Source organism: Pelmatolapia mariae, linkage group LG15 (assembly GCF_036321145.2).
Source record: "Pelmatolapia mariae isolate MD_Pm_ZW linkage group LG15, Pm_UMD_F_2, whole genome shotgun sequence".
Classification (NCBI taxonomy): domain Eukaryota; kingdom Metazoa; phylum Chordata; class Actinopteri; order Cichliformes; family Cichlidae; genus Pelmatolapia; species Pelmatolapia mariae.
Genome location: NC_086240.1, coordinates 12,413,973 through 12,427,568, shown reverse-complemented (window position 1 = coordinate 12,427,568; position 13,596 = coordinate 12,413,973). Strand labels below are relative to the sequence as shown.

The 13,596-nt window shown below is 41.4% G+C and overlaps 1 protein-coding gene across 8 annotated transcripts in view; it reads right to left on the bottom strand.

Annotated features, from left to right (window-relative positions):
- The window catches only part of nhsl1b (NHS-like 1b), a 102,290-nt gene that overhangs the window by 10,120 nt on the left and 78,574 nt on the right, over nucleotides 1-13,596 (bottom strand). For 6 of the 8 annotated variants that reach the window (XM_063496412.1, XM_063496414.1, XM_063496417.1 and 3 more), the window contains exons 2-5: nucleotides 10,205-10,357; nucleotides 6,267-6,394; nucleotides 3,762-3,966; nucleotides 1,210-1,341 (exon numbers count right to left, since the gene is read on the bottom strand). In XM_063496412.1, the coding sequence (XP_063352482.1) occupies nucleotides 1,210-1,341; nucleotides 3,762-3,966; nucleotides 6,267-6,394; nucleotides 10,205-10,357 (618 nt within the window). The remainder of the gene's footprint in view (nucleotides 1-1,209; nucleotides 1,342-3,761; nucleotides 3,967-6,266; nucleotides 6,395-10,204; nucleotides 10,358-13,596) is intronic. The other 2 variants (XM_063496415.1, XM_063496419.1) reach the window with 1 other exon arrangement.

Sequence of the window (13,596 nt, the reverse complement as noted above, 5' to 3'; positions counted from 1 at the left end):
GCTAATAAACAAACAGTTTGAAGATTGAGTTGTAAAACGAGAGAGGATGTCTACTGTGTCTCCCATCTGTGGTGGCTTCTACTGTTGATGCTCGGCTTCCAAAACATACACACTCTTGCGTCCTTTCTTCTCTCTCTCTCTCTCCATTCGCTCTGAACCACACATACACTCTCCTCCTCCTTTGCTAAAAGCTGGACTGACAGCTCGGCTGTTGCTGCTGCGATAGATTAAGCTGCAGGTCTACTTTGCAGGCAGCTCTGGTGCAAGGAGAGGGGAGGGATGGAGCACTGGGACAATTATCCCGGCCCAGTAATCATGACATTCAGAGGGTGTTGTCAGCTGGGCACTAACCAGACTTTAAAGCTCTTTTCCTATCAGCCTGGGCGATGTTATCGCACAGAGCAATGACATTTCCCTTAAATGGTGCTGTCATCCTGAAGCTCAATGACGTGTAAATAAACATTAGCCATGCGGTGCTGTCAGCAGAACATGGTGTCAGATTAGTGAGCTTAGTACTCGCTTAACACTGGGCTCAGCTGAGTAACTCTGAGGGGACCTCAGCATCTTTACATTTCTAATGTAGGATAGGATGATAAGCCTCAGAAAGTGATGGGAGCATGTGAAGGTGGCTTATCGATCTGAGATCAGGGCTTGTTGTCTCATAGATAGTTTATTAATAATCTTATGCTACCAGCATACACTAAGGCACAGATATACACACATCACAGACAAAAGGACAACAGAAAGTTGATCTAAATGATCAACCAATCAGAAGCAAAGTCTGACGTTACCTTCTACCATATGACAGAACTGGCAAACTCTGAAAACAGCTGCTGTTATGTTAGAAGTTTTTTAAGCAGTATAAAAAAAAGACAAGAAAAACAACAGAACTACAAAAAATGATTTCATAACTTGTTCTTGGCTGCAGATCCTCGGGTGGAGGAGAGTGAATGAGGACAAATGATAATGTAGACATCAGCTGTAGCAGCTGCACGTTCTTGATCCAACACTGTGAGCTCACATGAGTCAGTCTGACCCTCCCGGGCTCGCCAAGTTTCTAACTGTACATAGTTATGTGTGATAAAAGCATAAACCTATAGAGAACAAGGTTGCTGGCAGTAAAGAAAGGAAGAAGGGATGCTTGTCTAGCGTGTTGGTACAGGTCTGTGGACAGCAGAGGGCAACATGTAGCTCCACAGTGATCCATACCTAGCTCCAGGTTGATGTTGTCAGGCAGCCCTGATATAGTCTTTCTGCGTTTGACCTTCTTGGGCCGGCGGGACACGGTGTCAGTGTTAATGAGGGAGCGCCGGATGCTCGCCTGTCGGTCAAACACTGCCCCTGGTAGCCGGGAGGGCGAGAGCAAGGCAGGCGGACAAACAGGCAAACAGCAGTCGGTTAGTCAGAAGGAACAAACTCAACAGACATGCGGAGGGTTTTTGTTTTTTCCAAGTTGGACATGCAACGTCAACAGGGCAGGAAATATTAAGGTCAGTTCAACCAAATTACAAATCAGCATTTTCTTCCCTTGCTTTTATTTTAAGTCTCAAACTGATTTGTGCTTCTAAAAACTTAAGATTTTAGGTTTTTATTTGAATGTTTGTAACATGGATATTGTTGGATACGCTGTGAAGGATGAATGCATTGCTTTTTAAAAAAAAAAAAAGGATGATATTACTCAAGAGTGTCTTTGAGGATTTCTGTTATATTTATATTAAGGTGCAAAATCACATACTGGAAACCTCTCGTGTGGAACTGGAGACTGCTCTAAACAAACAATAAATGAGAATATAGTAAAATATGACAGGAGACATCACAAGTGTAAGTACAGACTACAACACCTATTCCCCTTATCAAGTTAATATGATAAGAGAGGCACCTGAATTTCAACTTTATTTATATTCATATTTATTTATTAGAGCCATTTTGTTATATTTTGTATTAATATTATATCATTTAATTCGTACTTTAATTGGTTAGTTACTGTCTTGTAGCAAATGTGAACAAAATTTCCTCTGGGATTAACAAATTATCTGATTCTGATTCTTCTGATTCAATTCTTGAGAAATGCTAAATATTAAATACCTAAAATCGTTCTTATGTCTGGATATCCAACATATCCAAACTACTAACTGGACTTGAAAAAAAGTTTGCATTTTTCTGAACTAAAGCTGGATTCAAATAGAAAGGTTTAACACTTTCTAGTTAAGTATGGCTATGCTCAGTGGTGGGATAAGAGTGATCCACAAAAACATCATGTTGTGCAGCAAGCATGTGAATCTTCCTCTTCAACATGAGAAAGTTTAGCCTAATTGAGAAAATGCATTGTGTTATTTGGGTGAACTGAACTTGAGTTAAACTTTTTCACCAACCAGCCAAAGTGTCTTTTACAACCCATGGAGAGAAAATGGTTGTGATGCTGATCAAAAACAAAAGGAAGGGGTCTGACAAAGAAAACCTTGGTTGGCCTTTATGCAAACTTCCATTACGGGGCATAAACATACATTGATGTAAGATGTGTGAGATGAGAAGTACATGCTCTTACCACAAAGCTCAACATGCAAAAGGACAGATATGGGATGAAAGGTGCTTTCAAACTCACACACGTACTCATGCAAACATGAACTGCTTCTCAATAACCTCCTAGCTCTGAGTCCGGTTTCCCTGAAGGAAGAGTGATATCTCGCTATGAACTGCTGCTCTTTCTGCTATCTCACTAGCTGGTGACAGCCTGCAGGCGTCAGGGAAATAGAAACCGATATAGGGGGAGATAGCCGCGATCACAAATTCCTCTCAAAGTGGCAAAGTCCCTGATCTCTCGGTGTGTGTTTTACTCCTTTTTTCCCACTAATTTGAAGTGACAACACTGATTTGTGTGGCGAGGGACCACGTTAAATGCTAATTAGTGTCAAAAGGCTGTAGACTGCAGATATATTAACTGTGACAATAAAATATAGATGTTGATGCTGAACTGAGAGTTCTGCGAGTCCATCCCACCGCTGGACTCCTTCCAAAAGAGTCTCATGAACAAATCTTAAGATAAGTGTACCTATGAGTGGCGGAAAACCTTGAAAGATGTGGCACGCTAACAGGGGAACTGAGTCGACACAAATTGGCTGTGTACGAGTGTTCATCTGTCAAACGGCCAGTGATCTGACACAAAGGCGATGAAAAGCCTTGACCCTGGCATAAGCTGTCAAAGGACTTTCAGGCATAAACACACGCTCACGCATGCATAAAGGAAGGCAAAGGTCAGTCTGCAAGAGGCATGATGAGAGGAGTGAAGGTAACATAGAGGAGGAAGACATGGTTGAGTGCCACGTGCAGGTTTGCCCCCGTCTGTGGATGACTGGATACAGTTCTCTATTATTCTGCAACCACTCATTCACAGAAGGTTGATTAAAGGAAATATCTGACTTTTTTTCTTTTTTGTAAACAGAAACAGTGAAAACTAACTAAACTAATAAACTGAAATGCAAATTTCTCATGACATGTCAGCGTGCTGACACTCTCTTTATCATCGGATACCTCAATCAAACTGCTAAAAAAGTCAGAAATTTCCCTTAAGAATAGCAAAAGGCCTGTCGGTGAGATGGTAATGCAAAATAAGAGACACCAGGGACGAATGAGGCCGATTAAACTGTACAAAAATGGAGCTACGGATGGATCGGGACATTGGTTCTCAACCTGGCGATGAAGAATGGTTGCTACTCGCTAGCAGTTGAGAGACAGACTGAATGAAGTCATGAGGTGTGACATACCTGTGACATTGATGGCAACTATGTCTGTGGGTACAGCCTGAGCTGCCTGCCTCATCTTCTCCTCTGGGGTGGGGAGGAGGGCAGCCTTGTTCCATACCACCTGTCTGTCAGCGTTGGACCCCTCCCCTCCTTCGTCCATGCCCTGTGGCGTCTGACACCTCATGGAGAGCTGAGATTTGTCATCCTCCAGCGATGAAGCGGTGGACTGATTGAGAGAAAGATAACATGTTAATGAAAAGGTAAAAGATGAAAAAAGAAATACTAGAAAAAGAGGAAAGGAAGGAAACAAGGAAAGAGGTAACATGATGCGACACAATGAAAGGCAATATATAAAAATACCATCAGAAGCATAAAAGTTATTAATAAGAATAAATGTCTATATAAATAAATATCATAGGATTTACTAGCCAGAACCATAAATGACTGATTGTGCCAATATGACCTGAACAAACTTTAATATATTACACTGCTGTGACCTTTAGAAGCTTGCGGCCCCGTAAACATCCTATCCAAATGGAAACGGTCAACCATGCACACACAATCACACAAATAAACACCCGCCACAGAGAACTGACAGAGCGGTCGGAGATGGGAGGATAAAAGCTACAGAGCAACAGCGCGGAGAGACACAGAGAGAGAATCACTCATGCAGTAAACTGTGCTGACACGCTAAGGGCCCTGGATTGTGAATTTACGGCAGAAAGCAACAGACAGCGGTGCTTTACCACAGCGTCCAGGCTTGAAGTTGAGCAGTTAGTCCAGAGCATGGCAGCAATGTTGTTTAGGTTGATGTGAGTGCCATTTGTTTCCATTCAGAGCAAAGAAAATCCAAATGATTCTAAATTGTAGCAATTATAGGTAGTTACAAAATCCAGATGATTGCCACCAATTATTACTGCATCACTCAAACTTTTCCTATCCCCTGACTGAGAGTGCATTCATACAAACAATGCACGGATGGATGGGTAAATATGGGGGCAGCAAAAAGGGGAGGTGAAGATATATAAATATATATATATAAAAACATCTCAGCAATAGTTTGGTTTCAAGCATGGCTTATTACTTTGCATAGCTGTGGCTCAAGCGGGAGCCCTGTTTCTTCTTTTGAAGCTGCTGTCAGGCAAAGTTAGGCTCAGCGGTCTCAGTACAACAGGAAGTGATGGGGAAGAGAGCAGGAGGGGGACAAACAGCAGAACAGTGGAAGAAGGGGCAAGGAAGGCAGGGCAGAGGGGGATTGGCTTGAGCTGAAGAGATGGGGTGAGTGTGCAGAAAACAGGAGGACAAACAAGAGATGGGAGGCGACAGTTTAGAAAGACAACATGGAAGTTAGGGGTCAAAGCGAGGATGAAACCGAGGGGCTCCAAGGGACAACACACTAACCCTTTCGAGTGCCCTTCACATCACACTGTGTGTGTTCGAGATAAAAATGAGGAGGAGATGAGGAATATGCAGCTTTCTGACCATTTACACTTCACTTCACACAAATTGTCTGTCAGATGAAAAGAGCAAGAAATAATAGTTTTTGTCTCTGATTCATTTTCTTGTCAATTTTTTTGTACCCGTCTTTATTTCTGCCTCAAATTTCTGTTTCTCTTCTTTAGTTTCTTTCTTGAAGTGTTTATAGACATCAGAAAAATCACAGGCCCCACAACTGTGGTCAACAAGTGTGCATTTCTTCTACAATGCTCTGCAAATGTTTAGAGGAACCCCTTGCTTAGTTATATTTTCCTGGGAAAAATATCAAGATGATCCCACATTGTTTCAATAATACTGAGGTCTGGGCTCATGACATGACTTTCAGATTTTGTTCATCTGCTGTAAATACTCTTTTTTTCTGCCACTTCTTCTTCTCCAGTATCCTCAAATTTCCTCACACCATGGTGAAATATGCCAAGTATTTTTGCTCTGTGTTATCTTTCATATTTTTCATAGATTCAACAAAAGACTTGGAAATAATTATGTATTTATGTATTAGCAAAGTTCTCTGTTATGTGAACACAGGCTTGGTGTCTTTTTAAATGCTTGAATGATTCACAGGTCAGAGTGACTGGGCTGGAATGAAAACAAGTAAAAAAGCAGCCAATTTCCTGAGAAAACCTTTGAAAGACCTTCAGAAAGCCTGGAGAACTATTGCTTAAGACCACTTCAAAACAATTACAAGAAAGTCTGGCACCTTAGAATAAAAAAATAAAGAAATGAGGGGTGGCTCAAGACTTTTCCACAGTACTGATCACGCTCACCTTATTTGAGAAATTAGACAGAAAAATGGAAAGAGCGAAAGCTACACAATGCGACAAGACTGAAACTTGGATAAAATGTAGCACTTCTTTTTCCAGCCACTAGAGGGGAGCCTAACACCATTTAAATTACTGCTGTTGACTCAACAGCGATGTGCACGTGTTCTGCACCTGTATGCAAATAGAATGTAGAGCCTGTTGTACCTGCTACATTTGAAAGCATACATTAAATTAGGTGGGTATGCATGCATACTGTGTTTATGTATACCTTCTTATCATTTTCATCATCCCCGTCATCCTGCAGGCTGCTGGTGGACTGAATGGGGTCAGAGAAGGTGGGACCCTGAGAGTAGTACTGGGAGCTCCGGAAACCATCTTTCCTCAACTTGTCACATTCTTAAGAACAAAGAAAGAGACAGAGAAACAGGTCTTAAACTTATTTGCTTTGGTGGCCTTTGATGAGAACTTTCTGATCCTGCTGAAAGGTGCAATTTTCACATAATGAAAGCGACATTTTATTTCGCACTATTTAAATACACTCAATACAAAGATTTGCTTCACTCATTTCCATGAATATACTACCAAATAATCCAAACAGATGCTATTAAATATTCAAACTTTCATCCCATAACACAACGATAAGAAGAATGTGTGAAATATTTATGGGACATAAACATAGTGTTGTATTATCAAATGTGTACTGTAAAATATACCATTTGCTGTCTGTGTGTGTGTTTTCGCTAAGTTCCCTGCTGGACTCTGCCAAGCGTGCCTCACACCTCTTCTCGTCACCACCTGCCGTGATGAGGTTGTGATGTATGTACGTCAAAGTGTGATAAGACGGCAAGTGTGTGCGTGTGTGTTTGTGTGTGTGTAACCAGAGGAGGGGGGTATCAGTTTCAGTCTGTCACACACAGATGGCAGAAGCGTCCCTCTCTCTCGCTCTCTCATCCTCCCCCTTTTCCTCTCAGGGGGGAATCTAGCACATCATCTCCCTCTTCCTCTCCCTCTGCAAATATCTACTAATGCATCCTTTGTTTGGTCTTTAGGAGGCAATTAAATTCACATACTTCTTAAACATCCTCAGAAAAAAGCCTCAAGAGTTGTTCATGCTTTTACTGATGAAGGATGAAATGACCAAACACACTATGAGGTTTCAACCTTATTTAAAATAAACATAAAATCCTAACCCTCTCCCTAAAATTAACGGCACTTTAAAATAAGCGTGTTTCTTTTTTGACACCTCATCTTTCCCTGTGAAGTAATCCTGATCGATACAAATGTAAAAACCCTCCTGTAAATGACTGTTTTTTTAAATCTTCCATCTTGGATATTTATTCAGTGTGTTTCGCACGATCAAACTCCCTTTTGGTGAATTAAACATGCGTGCGTGCTCACATCACTGTTAGCCCGCCACCTAAAACATGCTGCTCCTGATCCCTTTTACATCCTGTTTATTTCCACTGCTAATTACAGCCCATCTCTACACAGAGGCACACTGATGCATGTATAATGCTGTCAGTAAATGGATCCTGATGGGGCTCGCGTGCGTGGATACTGTAACAACAAGTTGATGCAGTGTAACGGTGGAAGATGGGATTCAGAAAGCAATGATAATGAGGACGATGACGGGAAGTGGAACTGCTCAGATGATTGGTGTTGCATGATTGGGGACGGTAAATGAAATAAATAAGCTCTGATGAGCTAAGTGTGGCTTGTTGCTAGGCAGAACTGAAAGGGGTGGGGGCGGGATAAGTAAGTGATATGAAAAGAAAAGCAGAAACTAGATGCGTCTCTCAGATACTTTTAACAGTGAAGGAACTCTTCTATTAAAAATGTGTTTTTCATTAGGTCTTAGTGACCCTGACCTTTGACCTGTGGAATTTAATTTGTGCCAGGTAAAGGTGTTATATTGTTTTCATGTGAATGGGCTAGATGCGGGTACAGATGTACAAAGAAAAAACCTAAAGACTGCATTCGTCCCACTGGTTTTACCACTAATGTGTCCCAATCTGAAGCTGATATAAATTGAAATAGAGGATAAAAAACACAAAGGTACAACTGTCAGGGCTACATGTAAAGCTGTGACAGCTGCAGGGAACTGATGACGTTGATTCTGGTCTAGGTACTGATGATGGTGCATAACTATGATATGACTGACTTTTTTCAGAGTTTTTTTTGGATGCAGGGGGAAAGTATTTAAACATTATTTTTCTTTTATTTCATCGTAAACACTGGCAAACAAAATGGATCCTGTAGTTATCACTCGATACCGTGTTATGTAACTTTAAAAATTTATTTCAGCCTGCTGGCACATTTTCAATAATCCACTAAACACACGCTGAAGCCCATGTGAGAGTTTTAGAAGGACAAAGAGGGGATGCACATTTCTATCCGACTGGATATTGATTATTAGGCTTTGCAAAGCATAAATCAGCCTCGTGGCACTGTGTAGTATATATGATTACAATACCCAGGGACTGATCCTCGTTTCACCTCCACATAAAACTTCTAAACTGTTAGTGTTGTGAGCCTAACGTTTACTTTGTGATTTATTTGCTATTGAGTTTTACACCAGATCCCTTTCCTTACGAAATAATAATATATAATTCCTTATGAAACCCCAACAACTTTTATAAAGTGAATGCCATATACACTACACCGGGAGTGTCAAATATAAGGTCAGGGGGCCTGAATCGGCCTGGCAAAGACTCCATCTGGCCCACTGGATGGCTTTGGAAAATAATGTAAATAAATGTTGGACTTTTAACTGTTTTACAGCTTGTCCTCATGATGAAGACGTCCCCCATGGCCATATGGACTGAAAGCTCCTATCGGCAAGTTTTTGTCACTATGGACTTTAGAAATGTTTCTGACAATGGGTTACAGTAAAATATAAATAAATAATTTTTAATCTAACCCAGTAACATCTCATTGTTTTGCCCTATACATGTATTTACCTACATATTGTTTCACTTCAAGGCTCATTTTCAATTAATTCATATCCAGGTTGAATAAAAAAATAACAACAACTGTACAAGTTTCAGGTTACAAATATGGCTGCACTAACATACGTTTCCTCTGTTGGCTGAGATGTACAGAACGAAGATCAGCCCGTAAAGACTTATCAATATATATTTGCATTCCCCTAATTAGACGTCTATAATCTATGTCACAGACTGATTGATTATTGCCCTGTGAGATAATGGCACAAACCTCATTAAATAAAAAAGATCACATATAAAGTACAGTACTAAAAGAAAAAAGAAAAAAAAAAGTCAAAGCTCACTGAAAGTCAGGTAAGCTCCGCTCTCCAACAAGGATAAAATCTAAAACAGTAAACGTTCTCTGCTTGTAAAGCGCACTGAGGCTTAAACAGACACCACAGGTGCTCGCTCACTGGACACCTGTTGTCTTGTCGTTAGGACCCCCGGGGATACGTGGTGTTGTCAGGTTGATAGGTCGGTGACAGGATGAGAGGGAGGGGGGCTGAATTTATCCCACCTACCAGGTGGTGTTTTGAGAACAGCAACAGTTCAGGGGTTTCAAAATTGGAAAGACAAAAGACAAAACAGGGTGTGTGCATTAGAACCGGTGATTAACCCACTAACAGTAAGCATCAGCTTTCAAACACTTTCCAGTTTATCTCTCTTTCTGCCTTTTATCTCTGTCTAATCAGCTGACACACAAGGCCGGCCCTTGTGAGCATGTAAACAAATGCAGTACAGTCATACACTCAGTCCTACACAGAAACTCGGAAATATGCACACATGTGAATTTTTCCCAAACTGTTATCTGTGAAATGCTTGAGGGGCAGCTTTCCCAGGAACAGGTGTCAGCATTTGCTGGTATTCCCACTTCCTGTTCCTGGGAAAGTTCTGAGCAGTTTAACTCACGAGTCGGGACATCTTTTTTGAGTTACAGGCAAATGTACACATTCTGGGTCGTCCACCTCAGTGTCACGAGCCACCTACCAACAGTCCCATGAGTGAGATTCATCAGTTTGTATCTGGTTTGGCTCACGTTCAGCATTTTCCCTTTGTTATTTGTGTAAATATATGCCATGTACATTTCTTCTTACTTAGATATTTTATTTACATATCTAACATTTTGGCAATTTTATCTATCATCCCATCTAAAACTGATTCCTTCATATGTCGCTCCGGTGTGTGGTGTATAACGTGCTCTATTTTGATTTGTCTTTACCTCGCAGGGCAGTTTTGAGGTTGACTTTGGCCTGGCGGTGGAGGTCTTCAACACAGGGCGGCCTGCTTCCCGGTAGGAAGACGTTCTCCTGCTGGTGCCACGGAGCTGTGTAGTGAACCGTCCACTTGCTCTCCTCATCCAGGTTAGACACCGCTGCAGAGATAAACAAAGCAGATTAAGGATCCATATAGTTCCCTCTTCATGATATAACAAAAAAACTCCATCAAATCTGACATAAATATGACGGACAGCGAAAATATTAATGAACTAAGCAAGTGTGGCCCTGCAAGTCTTCCAAAGAGCAGCATTGTTGGCCAACTTAAAAAAAAAGAATAAAGTAATAAAGAATTGGTGGAAAAATGTCCCCAAGTACTGATTAGTCAAAGTGTTTCATTGTATTTGCAGATGAAAAGGAAGGGGAAGGAGGCTTAAGTGTTTTGTATGAAGGTGGCAGACTTAACAGCCTTCAATCAACATGACACTTATCTGTGACATCACACACATACAGTAGGCCTCACAAGTCAAGAGGGGGAGGGAGAAGCTTACTGGGACAAGTTGGAGGGAATCGCTGATCAGTCGATACCAACTCAAAAAACCCGTAACTACTGGAAACTGATTCCATTAAACCACTTACCCTAACTGGAAAAATCCTTCCTCGAAAAAAATTAAATATGACAAAGACACCGATACCAAACAGGCCACATTGCTGGGCACTTTGGAAGCTTACTATTAACAAAGAGGCTTTGAGGTTACGCAACATACACCACTGTTTAGATTGAAAACACATTAATTAACAAGGTCAGGGAGAGGCACTTTTCATTATCCAAAACCCTTCTCTCAGTCATATCTGCTGATAAAGCGTTCACATCTTTTCTGTCCCACTAGTCCAGTCCCAGAAACAGAAGCTCATGAGGCCATCACAAGTCACTGTGTGAATAAAAATGCTGTCTAAATGTAAAAAAAACACACACTCTTCCTAATTCTTAAGCTTACCAAGTGAGCGTATCCAAGCCAAAGTGGGTGAACGCGGATGTAAAACTATCTCCATCGACGGAGACGTATGTAAGCAAAGACCTCTGAGTTTGTCCCTTTCTTTGCAAACACAACATGCCCAGCTGCCTGAGAGAATGGCTGAAGTTTGTGAGAACCAGGAGGAAGGGGAGGGATCATGGCAACGCCTGGGACTGTTTTGCTTCAGGGTTTCTTTCACAGGTGCAAATGAGCTGAAGTGTGTTGGGGGGGGGTGTTAGGGCAGGAGCCTACATCTGCAAATGGGCCCTTAATGACAGTGTGAGACACTGCAACTACTTTTATATATAGATAACTGCTAATACATGCCAATAATGACCACGTCAAAAGCACTGTTCTGTTAATCACCTAAAAAGTACAGAGTGGGTGTAAGTGGATTATTTCCACTGTTGAAATAAGCCAAGTGCATACAACTTAAGCCTGCTTTGTTGACCGTTGTGCAGGTTATGACCAATTCCACCTTAATATCTCTACTGAATGCTTCTGATGCTCTGGTTCATGCAAAGGCTGTCATTTTAACTCAAGTGCAAAAGGCCCAACTAACAAATCTCTAAATCATGTTTTTTGCTTTTATTTAAGCAGGAAATTCCACTTTGATTTTATTTTGAAAGTTACGATCAGGTTTAGGCTGAATTGACACTTGATATCAATGCCAGATGTAGTTCTTCTAAGCTATTTTTCATCCACCATGCTGTCATCTGTTTACAAAATAAGTTGCACCTCCCATGACGGTCATCCTTTTGCCTTTGCTGAGTAGGCTTCATGTGGGGTGGGAAAGTTTTAATGACGTGATCTTTGCAATTCATCTGAAAAGCAGTCCACCATACAAGATTGTCAGATTACCCACCCGTACATAAAAGTGTGTTATCTCAGTCGGATTGATCAATTTTAATGGAAGTTAATGAGAGGGGGAAAAAAAGATGTGGTGTATACATGTGATGGCAATCACTGCATATGGAGTTATGGAGCGTGGCTGAATACCTATCTGTAGTCATGCTGTTTTGCAGCGTGCTTGCACTGGTCAGACAGTCAAATGCATCACGAGGCAAAGCTGCTGACCACAAGACGGTCCCATGCTGCTCCCAGGCCCAGACGCACAAAAACACACAGATACCACATGCAGATACTTACACACCAGGGAGTGGCAGTGCAGACTGAAAAGTCAAGGTCACACCAACAGTTCAAAGTTATAACATGCCTTCGAGCAATTCACTGACGCCCCAGGCTGCACGTGAACGGGAGCTGTTCCCACATCAGCTTGTTTTATCAAGGGCTTTTTAAAAAAAATACAATTTGAAATTTCCTTGATCTCTCTCACACACTAAGCACAGGTAGCCCCTCCCCCACCCTCCTTTTAGACCATGGGGTTTGAATAGACCTCAGTGAGGCTATAGGCAAACCAAGGAGATGGGGACTAAGGACACAAAGCATTTATTGTCCCTCTGCATCAGTCTCCACATCAGGCCTTTCAATACCACAATGCCCCCAAGCTCCTCAACACACACACTCACACACGCACACACACAGTCTCACAAATAGTGGACTCTGGCGCGAAAGTCTTTCAGAAGTCCCCTAATCCCTCTGTCCATCGACATCCCAGCCCTGCCTGCGTTCTTTAACAAACACAGAAAGCAAAACGATGTAAATACTAAAAATGCAAAGGCTGCATAAAGTAATCCTTTTGAGATACATTCGCAGTCGCGAGCACACACACACATGCGCGCTGTGGAATTAACTGTGTGATCAATAACAGCAATAAAATTCCATTGGAGAGATCTATGTTAATCCTAAACTAGGTCCTCGATCACCCCCAAACACATGGCTCGACTTTCAAACATGACTTTTAATTTGTAAAAACTTTTATTTTTAATTTTTCAGAAAAAAGGAAACAGAGGTGACTCTAAAAACGCTGATATCTAAAATAATAAATAATAAAATTAAAATAAAAAAAGGCAACTAGCATCTTTTGTTTGTGTGTCTACAGCAAACAAGTTTTTGTGGACAACATTTAATCCAAAGTTTACACTGATAACTTCAACCATCTGAGGAGGTTTGCACTGATCTGCATATAAAAGCATTGGGATTGTCACGGTGCGCAGTTAAGTTGCAAAGTGCAGGCATGTGCAAGACAGTAGCACAGGACTTGTTGACTACAGAAATGCTGAGCTAATGATTAAGCGCATCACTCCAGCTTTAACTTCAGCACACACACACACACACACACACAGGCTATAAATAAACCACAAATCGGAGTCTTCACAAGCAGCTTGCTCTGCATCAACCACGTCTTTGTTACAGCCTCATCTGCTTAATACCAAACCATTGATAAAATAATAACTAATCGCCTTAAACAAAATCTAGTG